General features: G+C 39.1%; 2 protein-coding genes across 5 annotated transcripts in view; one reads left to right on the forward strand and one right to left on the reverse strand.

Moving 5' to 3' along the window:
• Window positions 1-508: 508 nt before the first annotated feature.
• Window positions 509-1,955, reverse strand: LOC108715335 (THAP domain-containing protein 11-like). Its single transcript, XM_018260409.2, has one exon. The coding sequence runs from the start codon at window positions 1,953-1,955 to the stop codon at window positions 1,071-1,073; it is 885 nt and encodes a 294-aa protein (XP_018115898.1). The 3' UTR covers window positions 509-1,070.
• Window positions 1,956-2,020: 65 nt separating this feature from the next.
• The window catches only part of edc4.S (enhancer of mRNA decapping 4 S homeolog), a 78,727-nt gene continuing 66,639 nt past the window's right edge, over window positions 2,021-14,108 (forward strand). For 2 of the 4 annotated variants that reach the window (XM_018260406.2, XM_018260408.2), the window contains exon 1: window positions 12,114-12,306. In XM_018260406.2, the coding sequence (XP_018115895.1) occupies window positions 12,231-12,306 (76 nt within the window). In that variant the 5' untranslated portion in view covers window positions 12,114-12,230. Of the gene's footprint in view, window positions 2,151-3,176; window positions 3,317-12,113; window positions 12,307-14,108 lie in introns of those variants that run through there. The other 2 variants (XM_018260407.2, XM_041561082.1) reach the window with 2 other exon arrangements.

The following is a 14,108-nucleotide window of genomic DNA, read 5'->3' on the forward strand; positions in this document are numbered from 1 at the left end:
CTTAATACTGGTGGGATCCATGTCTTGCATCAGAGGAAAAGTGAGTATTAACAGGATGTGTTTACCCCCTAAGACTTGATGGTGCTGCACTGATCCCCCTTTTCCTGCTGCTGTCCCCATTGCATCTATCACAGCTCCCATAACAGCAGAAGACCCTTCCACATCTGCTATAGTTGCACCCATGCCTGCTGTAATACTCAGTAGCATCATTTCAGCACCGCCAGCTACATCTACCAAAGTAGTAAAATCCATTTAATGGTTGATGCGTTTTAGTTGGATTAAGCTGGCCCTAGAAATTTATTTTTATAGTCCCATTTTCAAAGATTTTAATGCAAGAGTATTTTGCACAAGATTTCATAGATCAAAACTGTATTGTTAAAAAAAAAAAGACATGGGTTAGTTGAAATGCAAAATGATTTAATAGGCGTGTAGATATCTATATATAAAAAATAATCAGCATTCAGCCCTTAATACAAAAAAAAAAAACTCCAGATCCAGAAGCATAGGACACTTTTACAGAAACATTTTATTTGAAGAAAAAAAATTAACTGCAAAGAACCTGTTTCTTTTGACAAATAGGGTTGTTCCCATTATCCATACCGAACATTTTCCTTGATATTTTCAGCCATTACTGGACGTTCTAATAGCCTACAATACTGTCTATATATGAAAGGCTTGCCAAAGTGGTTATCATAAGCTTTTTTGTTTTGCTTATCAGAGGTGCATTTATATAAATGTCCTCAAAAAATCCAGTTTAAACAAAAAAAAAAAAAAACCTTTAGTATTTTCATAGTTTTCCTATACATGGTTGTAATCTCTGCAAAGTGATCATTAAGTGCCACAAACTGTCTACCTCGGAACTTCTCAAGAAGTTTCAGCGAAGAGCAGATAGACCATCAAGATTCAGGGTGAGTTTTCCTGGATCTTATGGAACAGCTGTCCAAAAACCTATTATAGCACAAAAAAAAAAAAAACCATATAAAGATAAGGGTGCTTGATTCCACTGCAGTCCAAACACTTTCATCTGATGTTAACGAGTGATGAATCCGACTTGACCACAGCCAGATCATTCAGTTACTTTTTATCATTGGTGAGACTTTATCTTTGTCTTTCTGACGAAGCTCCTCCCTTAATTTAATTTCTGTAACTTTCAAGTGTTTTATGCTCGATTTCATTTCCTTCATCTTAACTTCCATCAGAGCGATGATGTCCCTTTGCTCATTGAGCTTCCTCAGCAATTCTTCTGTGGTGGTGCCCGATGACATGGAGTAAGAATGGTCTGAAGAACATAAAGAAGATGGCCAGCAATCTACAGAGTGGAAAGGCTCATCCCCAACTACTACAACCTGGAGCTGCTGGTGGGATCCATGGCTTGCATCAGAGGAAAAGTGAGTAGTAACCGAGTGTGTTTCCCCCACAAGACTTGATGGTGCTACTACTGATCCCCCTTCTCCTGCTGCTGTCCCCATTGCATCTATCGCAGCTCCCATAACGGCAGAAGATCCTTCTACATCTGCTATAGTTGCACCCATGCCTGCTGTAGTACCCAGCAGCATCATTTCAGCACCACCAGCTGTCAGCTCTAGAACCTCCTGCTCCTCCTGTCCTGGCAGTCCAGTCACTAGAACCGTAGTTGCAGCTGGTGTGTAATTTGGCTGCTGTCGCTTCTTTGTGCTGCTCCGACGGGTCCTCTTCTCGTTAACACCTCTGAGAGGAAAGATGGTGGGCACCTTGATGCTGTAGGATTTGCGGCCACCTTGAAAGTGTAGGCTACAGACCCGATGCCCGTTAGTTGGCTGAAAGGTGCTAAAGCATCCCGACACTCCACCCCGGGACACATTCTTCAGCCACAGGCACCTTAGCTCCGGATCTTTAGGAAAAGTATAGAAGTGCAAGCCTTTATCGCGATGCGAATTACTGTAGCAGCCAGGAACACAGCAAGTAAAGCCAGGCATCCTTGCACAACACAACAATTCTTCGACCTCCGAGAAATAGGAATATGGAAAGCGGGCGGAAACTACATATCCCAGAATGCACTTACTTCCTGCGCTGAAAAAATGGCAGCGAGAAAAAGCTAAAGACTACGATGACCGAAATGCTTCGGTCCGACTTCCGATTTGAAAGCAACTTCGTGTATCGCGAGATGTCTGGTAAATTTTTGCGCGCACGTTCCGTGTTTGCTAGGGAGGGAAACAATGTTTCAATTGTCTGAGCGAGATACTACTTTGGAATAATATGATTAAGTCTTGGAACCAGATTATTTTATATCCGTTTTAAAGGATTTTCTTTACTGTATGGTATGGAGGGTGCAGCAAGGTGGGGTAGGCAAGCAATTAGTAGTAAATGATGGCCCCTGCTCTGGCTAGTAGTCCGATGTGACTGCATGTCCGTGTTCATTTATATAAATACACGTACTTCATCAACTCTGTGGCTGAAACACACAATGGCTTTATGGCGGTTAAACATTTACTTTAGTTTAACCCATCCCAGGTCCTATAACTGGAGGCTATGATTCAGGGCTGGACTGGTAATCTGTGGGTTGTAGCAAATGTCAGAGAGCCGCTGTAAAATGCTATAGACACTATTTATTGGGCTGTGTGGGCCTCTGTGTCTGAAATGCCAGGGCCTCTTTTAAATCCTAGTCCAGACCTGCTGTAATTCTGCATAAAAAGAGCATATTCATGTAAACAGCGTAGGGTTGCCACCTTTTCTGCAAAAAAAATACCGGCCTTCCAATATATTTATCTTTTTTCCTTATTAATAACATTGGGATCAGCCATCATTTTTACTAGCCAGGTCGGTAAAATACCGGCCTGGTGGCAACTCTAAGTGTAGCCAGGAGCGGAACTAGGGGCAGACAGGAAAGGCATTATTATCACCACTTTCTTTTATAAATCTATTTTTAGTCCTACATTTAGGCTCTGCGTTGGAGTCATTTCATTTGTAAGACTGATCTGATTAATCATCTAGGCCAGGGGTCATATGCAAATTAGGATTCGGGTTCGGCTGGGCAGAAGGATTTGGCCAAATCCTGCTGAAAAAGGCCGAATCCTGGCTGGATCCTGAACCGAATCCTGGATTCTATGCATCCCTAATTAGTAGCCTCTATGTGGACTTGCAGCCAACAGGAAGCTCTGTTTGGTAGTACACTTTTTTTATGCAACTAAAGCTTGCCTTTAAACCAGGAATTCAAAAATAAGCACCTGCTTGGAGGCCACAGGGAGCAACATCCAAGGGGTTGAAGAGCAACGTGCCGTGTCGACAGTGCGCCCTATGCACTCGGTCAGCTACCATGCCCCCCTGAAGATAAGGCAGGGTAATGAAGGGGGAGTGACAGGGGGGAGTGACGGAGGGAGAGAAGAGTGCTAGAGGTGAGGGGAGCAGCAAGGGACCTGGACTAGAGGTAGGCAGAAAATCTTTGAATAGGTACCTGCCCAGCACCCCTAAATATTTGCGCCCTAGGCAGCTGCCTCTTCTGCCTACCCCTAGTTCTGGCCCTGGCAACATGTTGATGACGAGCTACTGGTTGAGGAACACTGATCTAGGCAAAGGGTGCTCAGTTTAATTATGTTCTTCTCTAATATCCATTCAAAATCCACTATTGGGAGGCATGCAGTATAAATGGGTGATGCATGAATTCATGCCTTATTTTATGAATTCATTTTTTTAAAATCAGACTCATGCCTATGTGTTTTTCAATATTTCCAATTCCATCTAATCTAATCTAATGAAATAAATGCTACATTTAATTATTTATAATGGTGCCATAATGGAAATGGGAAATGAAGGTATTCAAGCGGTGTGCCAACACACGGGCCAGCTTCCCCTTGTCTCTTAAAGGACTAGTAACAATGAATTTTTTTTTTAAACTTTATATCTGTTGTTAAAGCAAATACAAATCCATTTAATTAGTAGTCCTGTAGAAAACCATTCAGGTGTGCAGCTATTTAATTTAAAATGGTTGTTCATCATTGAGTTAATTTTTTTCTGTGATGTACAGTGATATTCTGAGACAATTTGCATTTTTTATTTTTTTGTGGTTTTTGAGTTAAGCTTTTTATTCAACAGCTCTCAAGTTTGCAGTTTCAGCAATCTGGTTGCTAGGGTCTAAATTACACTAGTAACCATGCACTGATTTGAATAAGAGACTGAAATATAAATAGAGAGGGCCTGAATAGAAAGATTAGTAATAAAAAGTAGCAATAACAATACATTTGTAGCCTTACAGAGCATTTGTTTTTAGATGGGCTCAGTGACCCCATTTGAAAGTTGGAAAGAGTCAGAAGAAGAAGGCAAATAATTCAAAAACTATAAATAAATAATGACCAACTGAAAAGTTGCTAAAAATTGGCCATTCTATAACATACTACAAGTTGATATAAAGGTGAACCACCCCTTTAATCATATACATATAAGTTATAAAGCCTATCCAGGGTTATGGAGCCAATACTAAAATCCTTCAACTCCGACGCCTCCGTTTTTTGGTACGTCCGACTCTAACTCCTTTTTTTTTTTTTAAAGGAACAGTAACACCAAAAATGGAAAGTGTATCAAAGTAAATAAAATATAATACACTGCTACTCTGCAGTGGCAAAGCTGGTTCATACAAACTACTATTATAGTTTAAATAAACAAGCTGCTGTGTAGCCATGGGGCAACCATTCAAGCTGGAAGAAAGGCACAGGTTACATAGCAGATAACTGATAAAACACAATTTTATTGGACAGGGCTTATCTGTTATGTGCTATGTAACCTGTGCCAATTTGAATGGCTGCCCCCATGGCAACACAGCAGCTCATTTATATAAACTATAGTAGTGTTTCTGAAGCAAACACACAGCTTTTACCAGTGCATGCTTACAGTATATTATACAGTATGTTAATTACTTTAACACTATCAGTTTTTGGTGTTACTGTTCCTTTAAAATGCTAATGTATTTCCATGTTGCTTGAAATTTGTACACAACATCTTAAATCTGAATTGACCAGGCTAACATTGGTGCTTGGTAGGTTTAAAGTGGCGAAGTAGGTAGTAGGAAGTTTTTTTTTTAAAGAGACAGTACTTCGACTATCGAATGGTCGAATAGTCGAACGATTTTTAGTTCGAATCATTAGAAGTCGAAGGTCGAAGTACCCAAAAAAAACCTTCGAAATTCTAAGTTTTTTTACTTCGAATCCTTCACTCGAGTTTAGTAAATGTGCCCCTAGAAGATGGCAGCATTATGATCTTTGCTTGGATTTCAGCTCTGTTTGTCTGAGGCAGCAGACCACATAAATAAATCACTAGTGTAGACTGGTATAGACTAGTGGAATTCCAGTTAGAAAACTGGAAATCTGTCCCACAAAGTTACTGCTAAAGTGGCTGACGCCACATGCATTGAAGCATCAAAGACCTTGCTAATCATCTTCAGGAAGTCACTGGCTTACACAAGTGGACTGGTATTTATAAAGTAGTGTAGATTCAGGTCAACTGTTTAAAAGGAACAGTAACACCAAAAACTGAAAGTTTTTTAAAGGAATGAGAATATAATGTACTTTTGCCCTGTACTGGAAATATAACTAGTAACACAACTATAGTTTATATAAACAAGCTGCTGTGCAGCTATGTGACAGCCATTCAAGCACAGGATGCACAGTAGATAACATAATTTTTTGGTGTTACTGTTTCTTTAACAACCAGCGGATTTCGGGTTTTTAGGTATTTACAGGTGTGGCTTTCCTCAACTTTTCCTTCTGCCCACCTCAAGTCTGTTTTTCTAGATGCTCTCCTGTTTTGCCCAGCCCCCCATAGAGATGAAAGAGATGGGCAGGTCAAATGTGGGCTTATAAATATCAGTGACTCAATGGGGGTCATTTATCAACAGTAGGCAAATTTGTCCATGGGTTGTTACCCATGGCAACCAATCAAATAGTTTCATTAATTGTTCTACCTGCAGTTGCCTGTAAAAAAAGCCAAGCACTGATTAGTTGCTAGCAGGGCCGGAACCAGGATTAGGCAGAGTAGGCACATGCCTAGAGTGCAAAGCTCAGATCTAGACAGGAATCAATAGGACACCGTCATGAACAAGCCAGAAGTCAATAATCAGAGTGTAAGAAAAACATACACAAAATAGTAACATTGTAAGAATGACAATTGGGCATTAAACACAGGCCTTTTCGTTTTTGAAGTTTGCAATAAATGTGCTACATGTCATGCAGACACAACGATGCTGCTACATCCATTGCACATTGCATGACACAATGACAGAGGGTTGCCACTATCTTGCTACTGTAACCTTCAGCAAAACTGTAAAGTGGCCTGGCTATGCTTCAGGTTTTTTTAAACTCTAATTTTAAACCTTGTTTAACATCACTGTGTGAATGAAAATGAGTGGAAAGAGGGAAAAACAAGTAGAATAGATGTAAAAATCCTCCATCACTGATTATATATTAGAAAGAATATATTAATTATGATCACAATGAACACATAATTGCGATGTGAATAAGATGCAAGTCTATGGGGCAGATTTATCAAAGGTTGAGGTGAATTTTCGAATGAAAAACATTTGAATTTCGAGCTATATTTTCTGTACTTCGACTAGGGAATAGTCCAAATTTCGATTTGAATTTGAAAAAAATTAGAATATCGAAATCTATCTTGTACTGTCTCTTAAAAAATTCGACTTCGACCATTTGCCATCTAAAACCTGCCGTATTGCTGTTTTAGCCTATGGGGGACCTTCTAGAACCAATTTGGAGTCAATTGGTGGACTTTGAAAAATCTATTTTTTTTTGGGAAAAACGTTGAATCGAATTCGATCGAATGCACTATTCCTTTGATTCGTACAAATAGGTCCGAATACGGACCTATTTGATCTAAAATGGACCTATTTGACCAAAAAAAACTTTAAACTTAATTTCAGTTGGTCTTTTTGAATTAGAATTTCGACGTTTTTTTCAATTTGAAATTCGACCCTTGATAAATATGTCCCTATATGTCCATAAATTTGGGCATTGTGTTTTCTGGGTGTGCCATCATGCTTTATATTAGACAGATTTATTTAATCTTAAACACAGGTTGAAGTCCAGGCTATTATCCTTCAGCCATTGTGGAGTGAGGGTCTACTTAGCTGCTGAGAAATTATGCCTACAAGAGTGTTTCCAAACTTGTTCAGGCTTACTTTAGGTTTTTCAGCATATAGTCACAGTAAAAGTTATTGTGAGCTGGCAGATTTGGCCTGTTTCAAAATGTAGTTGGTGTGGAGCAGTGGCTTTTACTGAGGTCCAACAGTTGGCCAAGTATCCATTCAGTAGAAACACTGCTCATTTAATTGAGAATTGTAGCGTGCTAGTTATTCGTGCTTTCTTGATTCTTGTTGTATGGTGTAGGTTATATAAATTTGCTGGGTTTGTGTGCACAGGGTCACAGAGAAAATTATGGATGGATATGTGGTTAGTGTAGGGCATTCTTTGAGAATAACAGTTACATGATGATACACTGCTGATATCCCTGAATATTATGGTGTGCTTTGTGCATTCTAGAATGCTTCCAAAATTCTACTTGTAGGAATGTAAAGGTGGAACTTCTCAATATCTGGAAGTGTGTATTTTTAAAATATAGTACTGCTAAGGGGTTGTTAAAGACCTTAAAACTGCAAAGTGTGCTCCAAGAGAGGAGCACCAAAATTATGTCAGTTTATGGTGTTTGGTGGCTGCATTTTTATGTGTCTATGCATTTTTATGTGTGTCTATGCATATTTTTAAAGAGAAATCTAACTTGTAAATCCAACCACTAACTTTTTAAACAAATGTATAGTATGCGGGAGTTACTTCCCAGGTAAAGATATGTACAACCTAAAAGAACACAAATTTTGTTTTTGTCTCTGTAATTTTTTTATATAAATATCAAGAATAAACTCTAAATTTGATGGTACTTTGATTTAGATTATCTGCATTTTATTATAAAAATACAGGAATCAGAAAACCTGGAAGTATGTAATTTTTATAAATACCTAACATTTCATATTCATGTAAAAGTACAGCTTGCTCTTTTACTTTTGGAGTGTCTTTTGGACAAAGCAAAGTGGGTATCCAATATACCTTTGGTATAGACAGCTGCTGCCCTTCACTACTCTGCTCCAAACAACTTCAATTCACTTCAACATATTAATGTTTCTGGTTGTCAAAACTAAACTTAGGTACTACCTTTCAGAGTACTAGAAGAGTACCCGGTTCTCTCCTTTGTGTCTTTCGGCATATGACTTTGTTACTATTGTAATATTTGTCCTCCCTGTGTACCTGTATGGAACAGCATTGCATATATACTGCACTGCAACTCTCCACCCACCTGCACCGCCCCACTCACAGCCGAAGCCTGCCCATTCCTCTCCCAGTGCCAATGCTGCTTGCATCCCCCTTCCCTGGTCAAAGGTAAGAGAGCTGCTGGGGGGAGGGGGTGTTCCACGAAACTGTAGAGGAAACGGCCCCGTGGTCTGGGCCCCCATGACTGCAGGGTCTGCTTCCTCTATAGTTACGCCACTGTTTGTGTGGCTCTACTTTGGCTGCTCCAAATTCAGCATCCAGTGTCTGGACTTTTCCTGGTATCCCAGTGGGCCCTCATGCTGCTAGACATTTGGCATATTTCATGGCTATTCCCAAATTCTATGAGAACAAAGAGGCTAAATAGATGGAATAATAGATTATAGTATGTAAAGGAAAGAGACTAGGAGAATAGAGGTTGAGGGAGGAGAGGAAGAGCAATACTACAAGAGTGGCCCCCTGGTCTAAGATTAATTGGTGGGCCCCTAGTCAAAGGTTTTTGGGTGGCCCCTGGTGTCCCAGTCCGACACTGTGAGCATCCCCCATTTCCTCTGAATATTATCTCAAAGCTTGCATTTTCCTTAGCTACTAAGATAAAACATCATAAAATATAAATGAAAAGTACACATTCTGACATACTAAATGGGTAAATATGCCTTTCTACTCCAAACTACCAAACTTCTTCTGTTATTACAAAGAAAGAAAGAAAAACTATATGCTTAAAGGAACAGTAACACAAAAAAATGAAAGTTTATATAAACAAGCATCTGTGTAGCCATGGGGCAGCCATTCAAGCACAGGACACAGAGTAAATAACGGATACGTTCTGAAGAATCCCATTGTATGCTACAAAGCTTATCTGTTATTTTCAACTGTACATAATATTTTCATTTGTTTAGGGCACTTCCATTTTTTGGTGTTACTGGTCCTTTAATATTGTCTATGAGAGATGGCCTTCCACTAGTTTGTAGCTTTTTTGGGTTTCATGGTAAGGGATCACGTACCTTAATTTTACATCATTTTATCCTCCCACTTGTCATTGGGTACCAAGATAAAGCATCATAATAATAACTGCTAAGGTCTTCTAAACAACGTGATGCCCAATATGAATAAACTGAATTTTGTAGCCCCTATAAATATTGCAAAAAAATGTTCACGGGTAAAAACAATGCAGTGTCCACAAAACTCAGATCAAACAGCTCAAATCAATAATTATTTACTTATAATACACAAAAGCCATGAATATCTTGTAAATTATATCCTTATAAACAGTGAGTTCTGATGTCATCAGTTATAAACGGTGAGTTCTGATGTCATTTCTGTTACATGACTCTCTAAAACTTGTGTATTATAATAAATAAAGTACCCCCAGTTGAAAAATATTAGGATATTAGAAGTTACCTCTTGGTCTTCGGCCTCGTGTTTTTATATGGTCATGAAACTCCTCGGTAACTTATAATATCCTTATATTTTACAAGAGGGGGTACTTTATTCACTATATTATTTACCTGGTGAGATTGTTGGTCAAGATCATAGTTTCAGAGTTTTGCTAAGCTATGAAAGTTTTATTAACACAAACAAGCAATCAATAGCTATGCAGAATTTACATGCCATGAAACTAGGGCAAAGCTGTCAACCCTGGAACACTGGAAATGGGGGGACCGTCAAAATTCCTCATAATTAGAAGTGACATTATGCGTTTCATTGGACGTGACGTCCTGTGCAAATGCTCCCATATGACAACACTGAATGTTACTGTGCGTTTGCGACCCAGAATTTAGGATACCTTTAAGAATCTAGAGAATGTGGTAGGGTGACACGTGACCTGGGGAAGGGGCTAAAATCCTGTAACTCCCAAAATAGGGGAATTGACAGCTTTGTTAGGAATGCACAAGATCCAGGGTCCAGTTTAGTATTTGGACGGATCGGAGCCCTTTTTTATGCTTTGGCCGAATCAAATCTGAAGCCTACAAAGTGTTAAAAATTTGATTCATCACCTATATGTGCATGAGTCATTAAATTAAGAACATTAAATTATGGCTCCAGGAAAGGTTTCAGATTTGGGATTTCGCTAAATGCCAAAAAATTTGGATTTCGTGCACCAATAAATAAAATGGCTTAAAATACAATAAAATCACTAAAATACAACATAAATGCGAAATAAAATAAGAATGATTACACAGGGTTGTCGTGATCGGAAAATGAATGCAATAGCCACAAAGGAAATAAAACATGTAATAAATTTAAAGGGGGGCTCCTTAAGAAATAATTCAAATTATATTCTAATATTCTAGTCAAGCAAATAAACTTTACCTACACAAAAGAAATTACATAAATCTGCCATTTTGCGAAAACTATTATTAAAATAAGCTTTATTTCACCCACAAATGTTGTGTATATGCCACAATGGGGGACCTGATACCCATGCACAATTTTCAGCAACGAAGCGGTGTGGGAATGATAAGAGTGCAGTGACATCTAGGGGTGAAGGCTAGAATTTGAAAGTAACTGCCTGTCCCTCATCTCTGCCTGAGGCATAGAGGTGAGGAAGGCATGTATATCTGAAAGCTGAGATTTCTAAATGAGTTTAAGCAGGTATGTATGTTTTCATTAAAACAAATATTTAGGTTTTATGTTTAATTTGGAAAGGATTTTTATTATACAGCTTTTTATGTCTGGGTTTGAGTTCCCCTTCAAAAATGATTGTGCGTATGTGTGTGTTTTAGTGCACTTCACAAGGGTGTGCGTGTACAAAAAAAGACAATGTGGTCCTACAAGATATTTCACTGTAATACCAGGGGTGCACACCCAGGCTTGTCTCCATGAGCAATGCTCCCTCTAACTCCTTGTCATTTTGTGTATATTTTATCTTGTGTGCGCAGTTTTTTAAAAAAATCTGTGCACTCAGGTCAGAATTAATACAAAAATTTGTGTGCACGTGCACAAGTGCACACCATAGAGGGAACATTCCTCAGGAGACAACATTATGAGTAACTTTTCCCTGTGATGCTTACTTTTACTATATCACTACTATCACTTCACACATGACAAAAGATGATCAAATTACTTTAGGGCAGAGACACACACGTGGATATTCGGGGAGATTAGTTGCCCAATGACAAAACGCCTCATCTTCGGGCGAGTAATCTCCCCAAAATGCCTTCCCGCTGGCTAGAATCTAAATCTCAGCACGCTTCGTTTCCGAAGTTGTCTCACAAGGAAATTTCGGATGGCTTCGGAAAACGAATCCCACCACCCCCCTGGCGATTTAGATTCTAGTCGGCGGGAAGGCAGTTTGGGGAGATTATTCGCCGGAAGAAGAGTTGATTTGTTGCCGGGTTACTAAATCTCACCGAATCTCCACTTGCCCTTATTTAGAGGGGTGATTATACTTTATTATGCTACTGTTTTAAATGCTTGTTGCTGATTTTAGATTTGGGGTTTGTTACATTGGCCTTACATACATATAAAATCGTACAAAACATGCCGAAGTATGCTTTTAAATAATGCATTTTGCTTCCAAAAATATAGACTACATAAATCTAAGGTTGGGCGGGTAGGAGTTATATTTCATTTCTCGTATATTACTCCACTATAGGGTTTGTAGTCGAAAGCGCATACTCCCAAAGCTTGTAGTATTGTAGTGTAAGGGTGACCTATCCTATTTGGCAGGTCCAGATGTGGGAGAAACAGCCATTACAACTTGTGCATCTGGAATATCGTGATCGTATATCTAATAACTATGGTTAGCTTTTGCGAAACATCATTGGTTAGCGAGCACGTCCAGGAACCTTTATGCGACTGTTCTGGTTTCCTAGAGGAAGATGGGGGATTAAGAACGCGACGGAGCGGAAGTAGAAGTAGTTATTTGCGCTTTTGAGTGTGGTGGAAGAGGGGAACGAAAGAAGATTTTAGATTACTGTGTTATAGATCATGGCTTCGGTTACTAGTATTGACGTGGACGCTACTCAGCATCTACGGGACATCTTAAAACTAGACCGAACTGAAGGTAAGTTTGGCAAAATTACATGGCTCATCAGTCATCAGGGAAGTGTAAGTTTAAAGAGCGGGAGGAAACTGCGCAGTGTGTTTAACACTATAGTAATAGGTAACATTCATTTACAGTATGAACAGCCAGTATGAGGCAATGGTTGGTAGCTACGCGTTATTTGTTAGTAAACTATATACTTTTTAATGTTTTTCACATTGTTACAGAACTAAAGGGATACTGTCATGGGAATTTTTTTTTCAAAATAGTGCTTCTCCAGCAGATTTCTGCACTGAAATCCATTTCTCAAAAGAGCAAACAGATTTTTTTATATTCAATTTTGAAATCTGACATGGGGCTAGACATATTGTCAATTTCCCAGCTGCCCCAAGTCATGTGACTTGTGCTCTGATAAACTTCAATGACTCTTTACTGCTGTACTGCAAGTTGGAGTGATATCACCCCCTCCCTTTTCCCTTCCAGCAGCCAAACAAAAGAACAATGGGAAGGTAACCAGATAGCAGCTCCCTAACACAAAATAACAGCTGCCCGGTAGATCTAAGAACAGCACTCCATAGTAAAAATCCATTTCCCACTGAGACACATTCAGTTACATTGAGAAGGAAAAGCAGCAGCCTGCCAGAAAGCATTTCTCTCCTAAAGTGCAGGCACAAGTCACATGACTGGGGGCAGCTGGCAAATTGACAAAATGTCTAGCCCCATGTCAGATTTCAAAATTGAATATAAAAAATCTGTTTGCTCTTTTGAGAAATGGATTTCAGTGCAGAATTCTGCTGGAGTAGCACTTAACTGATGCGTTTTGAAAAAAACATGTTTTCTGATGACAGGATCCCTTAAGGCCACTCTCCGATTTCCTTATTGTAAAAGAGAGAAACTACAAATGCCTGCACAGCAAAACTTTTATTTTGCGTAAGCAAAAAAAGTGCATACAGTATTACAGTTCATATTTTCAAGATTGTTTTCCAGGCTGTGGATAACATCCAATGCTTTCTGTTGTCAGTGGAAAGGGAATGGTGGGGGTATCCAAAGTTGTGCCACCTGATAATTCTGGCAAAAGCCGAAGTGATTTGACCTTTCATAAAGTTTTATTAGTTTCATTGTTTGGTTTAAAGACAAATAGAAACTGAAAAATGTGCATGCCATCCTAATTTGCAAGGCAACAATCTCTCTCAAAATTTGATTTAAAAACAAAAGAGGACAAACCTTCATTGTTTTGCTTTTTAAGTGCTAGCAAATTTTTTACCAGTGCGTTCACTAAACCGTTGTACACTTTTTTGTCAACATTTTGGGGTCTATTTATCTTGCTGTTTAAAAAATGGACTGAAGCATTACAGGAGATGTTGCCCACAGCAACCAATCAGCAATTATATTTCAACAGCAAAGCAAAAGCAAATATTTGATTGTTTGCTATGAGCAACATCACCAGTAATGCTTCACTCCACTTTTTACACAGCATGATTAATATGTGTTCTTTCACTTAAAGGAGAAGGAAGGCATTTTATTGGCAATAGATTAGCTGCAATAGTGCAAGCTAGAATGCTATATTTATTCTGTAGAATGTTTTACCATACCTGATTAAAAGCGCTAGAAACTCTCTGTTTGTTTAGGATAGGAGCTGCAGTATTAACATGGTGTGACATCACTTCCTGCCGGAGTCTCTCCCTGCTCTGGGCTCAGATTACAGCAGAGAAGGGGGGGGGGGGAGGGAAGAGGAGCAAATTTAGCATGCTCTTGCCCAGGGCAATGAGGTTTAAGATGAAGGCAGGAAGTCTGATACAGAAGCCCATGTGTACACAATAGAA

Source organism: Xenopus laevis, chromosome 4S (assembly GCF_017654675.1).
Source record: "Xenopus laevis strain J_2021 chromosome 4S, Xenopus_laevis_v10.1, whole genome shotgun sequence".
NCBI classification, from domain to species: Eukaryota; Metazoa; Chordata; class Amphibia; order Anura; family Pipidae; genus Xenopus; species Xenopus laevis.